At 47.6% G+C, this 9,806-nt stretch overlaps 4 protein-coding genes and 1 non-coding gene across 5 annotated transcripts; 2 read left to right on the top strand and 3 right to left on the bottom strand.

The window, feature by feature from the left end:
* The first annotated feature begins 10 nt into the window (after nucleotides 1–10).
* B0J16DRAFT_289507 (aspartic peptidase domain-containing protein) lies at nucleotides 11–1,655 on the top strand. The gene is made up of 4 exons (XM_046124214.1): nucleotides 11–326; nucleotides 381–495; nucleotides 556–680; nucleotides 740–1,655. Exons 1-4 carry the CDS (start codon nucleotides 110–112, stop codon nucleotides 1,531–1,533), a joined length of 1,251 nt encoding a protein of 416 aa, XP_045981445.1. The 5' UTR covers nucleotides 11–109; the 3' UTR covers nucleotides 1,534–1,655.
* A 782-nt stretch (nucleotides 1,656–2,437) lies between these two features.
* B0J16DRAFT_345152 (uncharacterized protein) lies at nucleotides 2,438–3,398 on the bottom strand. The gene is made up of 3 exons (XM_046128232.1): nucleotides 3,144–3,398; nucleotides 2,944–3,033; nucleotides 2,438–2,866 (listed from the first exon to the last, which is right to left on the bottom strand). The coding sequence occupies exons 1-3, from the start codon at nucleotides 3,203–3,205 to the stop codon at nucleotides 2,548–2,550; spliced, it is 471 nt and encodes a 156-aa protein (XP_045981444.1). The 5' UTR covers nucleotides 3,206–3,398; the 3' UTR covers nucleotides 2,438–2,547.
* A 2,365-nt stretch (nucleotides 3,399–5,763) lies between these two features.
* Nucleotides 5,764–5,835, bottom strand: B0J16DRAFT_t171. Its single transcript has one exon. It is a non-coding gene; the product is annotated as a tRNA-Thr (tRNA).
* Nucleotides 5,836–6,340: 505 nt separating this feature from the next.
* B0J16DRAFT_386078 (uncharacterized protein) lies at nucleotides 6,341–6,893 on the top strand (the record flags this gene model as incomplete). The annotated part of the gene is made up of 2 exons (XM_046131553.1): nucleotides 6,341–6,503; nucleotides 6,565–6,893. 2 exons carry the CDS (start codon nucleotides 6,341–6,343, stop codon nucleotides 6,891–6,893), a joined length of 492 nt encoding a protein of 163 aa, XP_045981443.1.
* A 964-nt stretch (nucleotides 6,894–7,857) lies between these two features.
* On the bottom strand, nucleotides 7,858–9,507 carry B0J16DRAFT_269897 (aquaporin-like protein; the record flags this gene model as incomplete). Its single annotated transcript, XM_046123523.1, has 1 exon — nucleotides 7,858–9,507. One exon carries the CDS (start codon nucleotides 9,505–9,507, stop codon nucleotides 7,858–7,860), a length of 1,650 nt encoding a protein of 549 aa, XP_045981442.1.
* Between the last annotated feature and the right edge of the window lie 299 nt (nucleotides 9,508–9,806).

Genomic DNA, 9,806 nt, shown 5'->3' with positions numbered 1-9,806 from the left:
GTGTTCCTTTCTTCCTTCCATATATTGATGCTGTCTCCCTCCTAATCTTCTTCTAGAATCAAATTTTCCTCATCTTCCAGCTTTCGTTCCCCTTGGCTTTGTTTCCAATATGAAGAGCTTCACTCTGCTTGCTACGCTTCTTGTGGCAAGCCTGGCACTGGTCCTTGCCACGCCTCACCTCCAAGGCACAAAGCGTTTCTCACTGGAAGCGGCCAAAAATTCCAACTCTAAGCCTGATTTCGTTCGAGAATGGGTGGCAGCTCACCAGAAATGGGGAAAGCCTGTTTCTCAGGAGACTCTGGCTGCTTTCTCACTCCTTGATGATGGTATGTACAAATCATAGTGTGAACCTCACAGGTACTGACTGATGAGCTATGTAGATGGTCGCGTGGACGTAAAGCCTCTCGGCAATGATGAAATCTACATTGCCGATGTCAAAGTAGGCACACCGCCCCAAACACTCAAGATGGCAATCGATACCGGGTCTGCTGATTTGTAAGAGATGTTACCCCAAGGCAATGTCCCAAAGAGAACATGCTTGTACTAACCAGTCAGTTGGGTTCAATCCACCGACACGGTCTATCGAGTGACCACTGAAGGTCCGTGGGCTCCTCAATACAAGCCCAATGCATCCAAAACGTCTCATCGCGTTCGTGATGCCGAATGGGAGGTTGAATACGGTAACTAAAGTGTTCTTGTGTCTTGCTAAGGCAGAAACCAAGCTAATCACTGATGGCAGTTGATGGGACTCATGCCGATGGCATTGTCTACCTCGATACTGTTCGTCTGGGAGATTTCGAGCTCAAGAATACGGCCATTGAATCTGCTCAGGTCGTTGCACCGCGATTCGAACGCGAGACTGGGCTTACTGGCATCATGGGCCTTGCCAAAACTCTTCCCAGTAACGTGGATCCTCCAACGCCCTCTCTGCTCGACAAACTTCGCCCACTGTTAGACAAAGCAGTCTTTACAGTTGATTTACGACGAAACGCAACCGGTCGTTTTGATTTCGGCTACGTTGACGAAAGCAAGGCCAAGGACAAAATCTCGTGGATGGCAACGCGGAAGGACAGTCCTCACTGGGATGTCACATTCGACATGGCAGCTTGGACCGGCTCGCGCCGGGTTTGGATGGCACATACTTTTGAAGCTACCGTCGACACAGGCACAACCCTTCTCTTTCTCCCTCCAGCTCTTGCGGGCTTGTACTGGAATGATGTACCAAACATGCGAGTCGATCCTCGACTTGGCGACGCCTTCACATTTCCTTGCGAGTTTGCCGATGAACTTCCGGATCTGATGCTCAAAGTGCCGGGCACAGAGCACGTCCTCAAGGTCCCTGGGCCGTACCTCAGCTACAGCCCTACCGACGGTGACCCGGATTATTGCTGGGGCGGCATGCAAAGTTCAGAAGACCTAGGAGGTGTAAGCATCATGGGCGATGTAGCTCTCAAGGCATTATACGTCGCATTCGATCTCGAGAAGAACAAGGTCGGGTTTGCCAACAAAGAGCTCAACGACATCGACAAATAAATAGGGTGCATTTGATTGCCCGTTTGCTGAAGCATATGGGGATGTAAGTCTGAAGCTGTCCGACATGGCATCATAACATCAGAGAAGAACTAGAGTCAGTCATATACAAACAATTCGGGACAGAATCGGGGCTTGGCAGCGGGCGACATTATTCATGTAACGAGATAGACAAATACTCGTGTATTTCCACCTGACTGGGAAAGATACATATAACCTCATTATGTAGGTCGTGAATCAAGTTGATTGAAGTTCTGTCGATGCACTTGCAATCGATTGACGTGCCATCCATCCAAATACGTCCCATTCCTTCCCTTCCTATCCCGTCCCATCCAACCTACGCAGTCGTACAATCCACCATGCTTGGACTATGTCCTAATACAACGTGGACGTTATCATCCTATAAACATGCAGTAGCCTGACGCAACTGTAGAAGCGAGAGGATGAATATGATATAACGATTAAAAAAAAAGATGTTGCAAATGCTGCCTCTATGAACGCCGGGAATCTTGGTAGCGAACGACAAAAAATGGGGGGGTTGCTCGGGCAGGGGGTAACGCCTTCGTTGCTCTTCCTGTTCCTGAGAAGGAAGTTCACCGATATACATTGTATAGATGAAATATAAAAGCCGAGGGCGTTTGAAGTTGGTGATGCGCCTCAGCTATAATTCGTGGCTTTCTTCCAAATAAATCTGGGCCAGTGATCGAGGGGGCCCGTCCGAGTCAGTCATGAAACATGGACCCCTAAAAAATGGACGAATGTGGTGCGAATTGCGGTATGGCCAAGGTTTCGCGGTTGGGTGGCTGCTGTGTTTCTCCGCACTCAAAAACGTCTACTAGCTCAGGAATGATATGCTTCCTTCTCTTACAAGAGACCGACCGGTGGGAATGAGACGTGATTCCCCCTCAAAAAAAGAATTGAATGATTCATAAACAGCGACGCAGAAATAGTAATAAAAAAAAAAAGAGTCAGTTTGCTTTATTCGTGATCTCCGTCTTTAAAAGTCAAAAATATTCGTCAGCACGGGCCGTCTTGCAAGTCATCGCGGGTGACGACGTAGTATTCACCTTCACTGGCACCCGGGGTCGGGGGCATGTTGCCTGAAGAGGGAGCTTGCTGGGAAGCGCGGGCTGTTCCCGGTCGTGAGCGAGCCTTGGAGTCGTCCTTGGGAGCGTCGAGGGAGCTGGGCTGCTGAGCCTGATTGGCGGTCTGTGTCTGAGGCAGTGGGGATCGTGACTGAGAACCGCCTGCGGAGCGACGAAGACGGTCTTCCATTTCGCGAATGCGAGCTTCAAGAGCGGCGAGTTCTTCGGCGTTCTTGTCGACGGTTTGTTTCCTATTGAAAGGGGTGAAGAAACGCGGTTAGATGCATGATTCGACACATGTCAAACGGTGCATAGGTGGTAGACCAACTTATCGTGGACTTGCTGATCCAGGTCGGTCAGCGAGTTTTCGATGCGGAAGATGTCCATCAGCTCTGCGCTAAATGAGCGGGCGATGGTTCTGTACGAGAGATGCATGTTAGAGATGTGTTCACGACAGCACTGGTTTTGCAGACAACATGGCGAGCGTCTTCAATGGACAAAGCAAAAGCAGGTATAGGGGATACGGACGATTGAGGGCGACGGCCGTTGGGCTGCCAGTCGCGGTCGAGCTCCTCATCGGTGAGAGTCATCTTGAGTGAATTGATAGACGGTAAGGACTAAAAAGTTGAAGGTTTTTGGTGATGCGAATGTGTATATTCACAGTTGAAAGATGATCAATGGAGGAATCGCAAGTTAAGTTGGGTTGGGAGGGAGGAGAGATGGAGGATGAGACGAGAGCTCAGCTTTCAAGACAAAGATGAAGGCAGGCACTTGGACGGTAATTAATGGAAGTTTCCAAGGGACGGGTTCTACCTTTTGGAGCTAGACTACGGATACCTTAGCTCTTTCTCTCCCTTTTGCCCCACAAGATCACCTACTCAGTCCCGACCCGACACACCCACGCCCACGCGCACAGCTCAGCCAGCGCCTGTCTTAGGGGGGCAAAGACTGGAAGATTGGCCCTGGGGAGCCAGGAAGTGGAGGGGTCAGCTAGGGCAGAAAAGTCCCCTGGAATTAGCTCCATTTAGGGGCGGGGTGGGGTGCACTAGTAAGTACTGCCAGGGTGTGCATAAGATGGAAGTCTCCAGCTCCAATGGCCTTTTTTTTACCACGGATGCGGAAGATCAAAGGAAACGTCAGTGTTGAAAGGGAACAAAGAAAAACGTTAATATGAAAACGGTCACTACAAGCTACAAGCCAAGCCATCCATAGGTAAGTGACTTGGTCTGAAGATACAACAACGTGGACGGAAGCGTCAGGAGGAAAAGTCAAAGACCAAGACAATGTCTCATCTTGATACTGTATTGTACTGTTGTATTGTACAGTTGAAGGGCAGACGAGACAGACACAGAGTAATGATGGAGATGGTAATATAATATCAGGTTACTTTTATCTTTAAACTCGTCTGACTGACATCCATGAACAGAATACCTACATGGAAGCCATCCGTGCATTGATCAACAGCCCGTGATAATCCTTACTGCCTACTTACGTAGTTGACTCAATGGATGACCCCCGCAAACAGGCGGTGATTCTAATTCCCAACCCCTTGCTTAGTTAGATAAGGTATGTATGTATCCGTATGTATGTGGACTAACTGATTATTGCGAGAAAAGATTCAAGAGTCTACAGTTACGACAACCGAGATGCTGCTTATACATTAGGTAGGTAAAATTGCTACTTTAATGATGAGGTCGTATCTGGTGGATGCACACGCCCCCGAATGGATATCATTACGGTCAGTATGTCTATTAACTTCAGACTTGGACTGAATAATGCATTTGCATAGATGCTTTGCTTTGCTTTGCTGATACCTGCAATTAACCTCTGACCAGGACCCTAAGTTTCGTGGCGTTGCAAATGACCGACTTGTATCATCATGGCATATGCAAAGCATCCAATCTAATTCATATTGGCTGGCTGGCTGACCGTCATCAGCCAAACTTTGGTACAGTAGTTGATTATCAGTGATGAATGTTCTCTATCTCGTTAAGTTGATAATTAGTAAATTTCCACTCATTTGCCCAGTCTTGGCTCGGCATCGCCCGTCCATCATTCTGTATCAATCAATGAGCGAGCATGCCCAAGCGAAAAGGGGGCCGAGTGGGCGGATGACATCAATTTTAATTTACTGTTCCTGTTCCTGTATTAATGGGTATTCATGACCCTTGTTCAGGTTCAGTCGTCATTCATCGCAACTTGAGTCCTCTTCCTTCATGTTTCCTTCAAGACTTCGAAATGAAATGCGGTCGGTGTCTGCCTATTTTGTCGCGTGCTTGTGCTGTGCTGTGCTATTAATATCAATATATGGATATTTTAATTCAACACTTCAAAGGCACGCGCCTTCACTGACAGGACTAGTCTTGTTTGACTCCTGGCGCATTTGCCCTGTTGACCCACTCTCCGCTTTTTCGTCTGTAATGAAACAATCTCATCAAGTCATGACAACAAGTTAGAATGGCATCAGACTATCAAAAGCATTCGACGGCAGAGGAGAAGATACAAGACATTTTATTCATTGCCTGCCAATTTAGATCATCATCTACGTGATTTGTTTACGTCCCACAGCTTGTCTAATATCCACCAAGATGGGAGACGATGAGGTCAGTCACGAGGCACTTATATGCTGCACAGTTCATCAATCACGCAAGAGTGGATGGTGGTTTCTTATGACCTGGAAACAATATGTGACTTGGAGCCACTCATCTAGGTACGGATAGTCTTGGACACTTCAATATTGTCTCAAGCACAGTACTGACCGTCGTGAGTTTAGGGTAGGCTCATGAGGTATAAGATTTCACTTATTCAATGTCATTAATTTTCCTCTGTACGGCACCTCGGATATGCCGATAATTAACTTCTGTTAACATAAAGTTAGCCGGATATCACTTCTGAGGTCCAAATGTACTACGAGATGCACATTGTGAATTCAAAAACCTAAGATAATATGAATGCGACGGAAAACGACAGCTATCGCACATCAGTGTCCCCTTCTGCAGTCGCAACGGAAAGCCAAGTGCGTATCCATCCAAAATGGCAGTCACCAAAAGCAGAAGCTCAACACCACACGAACGAACATCTTAGGATATTATCAAGGTATTATAAAAAACCCCATTGTTGGGCAAAAATAGCAAAAGAACAGTTCACATGCCCCGTACTGGAATCGAACCAGTGATCTTATCATTACTAGTGATACGCTTTACCACTGAGCCAACGGGGCTTCCTTGTAAACTTGTTAAGCATATTTTTGAAACTTGACACTATCAAGATGCTGCATATGCTCGTCCCTTGATTAAGACCAGACAGAATTGATATATAGTCAAATACACATGCAGTCAACACTAGAATTGTTTAAAGGTACTCCGTTGAGAAAGTATGGTTCTTGTGATGGAAGGTATCTCAACTATGTCAAGGTCCTTAAATCATTATGAGCTTAGCCTCTGCACCTCTTCACTACAACTATGGTTACCTGCTCTTATTAGAATGTTAAGGTAACAGGCACATAATTAGCTCTGCACAGTTTCAGTTTAAGAATAGAAGATGATGGCTGTAAATGGACTTTAAAGGCTCAGCAAGAACATATTGAACAGTTGAACGCAGAACCAACATAGGTAGTGTTCGTCGTAAACAAATCTACCGACTGTACATCACTGGCAGTGCTCAACCAAGTGACCGAGCAAGCAGTCAAGATCAAGAAACCCAATACTTGTTCCTGAGCTTCTGTGATGAGCAACCTGCCAGCTGGTTGTCACTGCCATGTACGTTCGCTGCACACAACCACCCTTTTGTTCATTGAAGTACACCACAGCTTTTTGGAAACATTTCCTAAACATACCACGGAATATCTGACCGAATATAACCAAGAGTCTCATTTTCAACACTACACTTGTGAGTCTGCTAGGATAGCTCGACAACCTCAAAACAGTATCTAACCACGAACCCTTGACAGATAAACCGAGTTTTGGCTACCAAGCATTACTCGCAGAGCTATACCGTATCCCAAACCTAGAAACACCAAACGAGACCGCGACCATGACACACCTCAACATCACAACCCCTGGGCCTGATAAAGGCCATCTTGCGTTCACCCGCGATTCCGCAGCTGGATTCATGCTTGGCGCTGTAGGAGGCATCGTCGCCTTCGTTCTCTCTTACCTCGCCGTCTGCTTCACTGTGAGCAACCTTCGTGCCAGACGCCAGCGACAGCGAGAGGAGCGAGAGTTGATGGAGTTGATAGAGATGATGGAACTATCAGATGTCGACCCAGACTCACCATAGATATCACTACGGGGTACAAGACAAAGGGATTGCATGTCCGATACTTGTTGGTCACTTTTGGCGGGACACTTTCTGGAGAATGATAGCGGCTGAATAAGGCAAGAAACCATGGAGAATCTGGATCTTTATAGATTTGATAACAAACTTGGGGCATCCACTGTATTGTTGAGACCACCAGCTTAGTAACAGAGATCAGCTCTTGTATGAATATGTTATACCGAGAGTGTGCAGACAGAACTTCGATGCAATTAGCCCTCCACGTAGTTTACCAACATAGGTACGTCCAGCACTGCTGAAATATTGAATGACTTAGTGGCTTGGTGGCACCTCGTATTAACATCCCATGGTCTTTGTCTCTGTACCATGAGGCTACCTCACCGTGTAATATCGTAGCCGTTGATGAAGCTCCACTGCAGCATCTACTATGATACAATACCGGAATACTCCTATCCAAGCATGACCTTCTTCATTCGTGTGCTTGGTCGACTACCAGCGGGACGTATGACCCTTTCACTTATTCGACGAAGCCCTCATGCGGTGGGCTTCCCATATAAGGGCAACGAACTCGTAACGGCTTTCAACCAGCTTGAGCAACGGCAGAAACAAGTTTCTTCCATATGGTACTTAAATCCCTCACTGCCCATACACTCCTGTTTGAGAACATCATCAAGACTTTAACCAAGTTGCCAAATGTACTAGCTGAAACTTCAAATGTGATATAAAAACGCTATAAACCTAACTCCTGCCATTTTACAATTTGAAGCCAGTCCCAAATGGTAAATCCTTGCTTGTATGATCATCTCCCATGTTGCCCGAACCTAAAAGTTCATTTTAATTGTGCTGTACTGAGCAATTATCTCCATGAACCATCATGTCGCATGTGTCAGCTTTCATCGTCCAGTCATTGATGTTTCATATACATGTCGTTCTCGCTCATGTAGTCATGAAGTCGTGAACTCGGACGTTAACTGAGAATGGAAGCCGTCTTGCCGGTGCCAAAAGCTGCTGTGGGCACTACCGCCGGTTTGGCAGCTTGGATCTCGGCTCGCTTCTCAGGGTTCTTTGTGGGGTCGTTGAGATCGTCACCATCGGCGCCAGGGTTGGCCATCTCGTACTCCAGGGTCTTGATGAACCAGTAGAAGCACACGGCGATCAGTGAACCGATGGCAGGACCAACCCAGTAGATCCAGTGCTCCGAATCGAAGCTACCGGTAATGACACATGGACCGAAGCTTCGAGCAGGGTTGAGCGAGCCTCCAGTGAACTGGACTCCGACCATCTCTGCAATGAAGAGGGCCAGACCAATACCCACAGGAGCGATGAAGGTAGCTCGGTGCTTCTCCTTGGCAAGCATAAAGATCGTGAAAACCAATTCGGCAGTAAGAAGAGCCTCGATAAATACACCCTGAACCAGAGATGCACCGCCACCAAGAGTAGTTCGAACATTGAAGGTTTCAGGGAATAGATACCGCACAACAACCGAGGCAAGCATAGACCCAAGGATTTGAGCGAGGAACAGACAGATAGCTCTTGTGATGCTAATGGCCTTGACCATCAACATGGCCATGGTGACGGCAGGGTTGAAGAGACCTCCGCTGATACGGAAGAAGACCCAGACATTGACCATAAGAGAAAACCCAAAGATGATGGAGATGTAGAGGAGTTTGGAAACGTTAAGACTACCTGTAGATTCACCAGTGGTTGTCCTGTTGTTGGTGTCGGCCTGGATATTGGCAACCTCTGTGCCGGCAAAGGCAAAGAAGAGGAACATGGTGGTACCAATGAACTCTCCCATACTAGCAACGAAGTGGTTCTTGAAATTTGAGTTCATCCACTGCGTCAGCGGAAGACGCATGATTTCTGACTTCTCCTGTCGGCTTAATTCATTCCATTGAAGTTTGCCGGTTGTGATGTTGAAGCCGTTAAGAGTAGAAGTGCGCCGGAAAGCGTAAGGTCGACCAGAGTACCCCAGCTCTTCATCCATCACCCTACGTCCACCATTAGGAGGCAGTCGAGGATCATCGCTACTGTAGAACTCCTCGTCCGAGTCATGAGGTGGTGCTCGACGACGGTTCATGTGTGAGGGAGGTGGGTAAGGACCCCTTCGAGTGTACCGTTCACGATCATTGCGACCTTCAGTACGATAGTACCGTTCATAGTCACTCATGGGTGCGTAGTCGGCAGCTTGATCAAAGTCATAATCATCACGCTCGCGTGCACGTCGTCGTGCAGACTTTATCGAGCCGCCCGAGTATTGAACAGGCTCTGCGCCATCTTGAGAGAAGCGAGCGGTCTTGGGAGTGACAAAGTTACCGGTACGTGAGTCGGGACGAGATCGAATGGCGGCGTCTTGGCTAACAGCAGGCTGGAGGGGCACAACTGTATCGGCTTCTGAGCTTCGGCCGTTGGGCGACGCGAGGTTATCCCCATGAGTGATGATAGGCGTAACAGCTGGGTTGGATGGAAGGCTCTCGGCTTCAGGAGAGTTATCTCGCACAATTGAACCTCTCTCTTGGGTCGAAGAGCTAGAGGCTTCGGCAGGAGGGCTAAAGGCGGAGTTGGCTACGGCAGGCGTACTGCGAGCCGAGCGATTATTGAGTATGGATGAAGACATAGTGGGCGGAGAAGATGTAAGAGCTGATTCAATGGTAGGCAGAGGGTCAAAATACATCGAACAAAATCAGATGAAACCCTAGGATAAGCTCTCGCCTCTTGTAGTTAGAAGTAATTGAGATGATTGAGATTGATAGCTGGCCGAAACAGTCGTCATGTCGAGATATTTATGTTGATGAGACCTCACACCTGCGAGTCTGGACGGAGAGATCATCAGGATCATCAAAGCCCATCAAGTGTCCCGTTACCCTGTCTTGACGATAGTTCAATAAGGCCATCCTTGCTAATGACATCGTTGGG

Source organism: Fusarium flagelliforme (assembly GCF_020744385.1).
Source record: "Fusarium flagelliforme strain FIESC 12 MPI-CAGE-AA-0113 chromosome Unknown B0J16scaffold_5, whole genome shotgun sequence".
In the NCBI taxonomy this organism is placed as follows: Eukaryota; Fungi; Ascomycota; class Sordariomycetes; order Hypocreales; family Nectriaceae; genus Fusarium; species Fusarium flagelliforme.
Note: the sequence above shows the minus strand (reverse complement) of the source record. Positions and strands in the feature narration are given on the sequence as shown.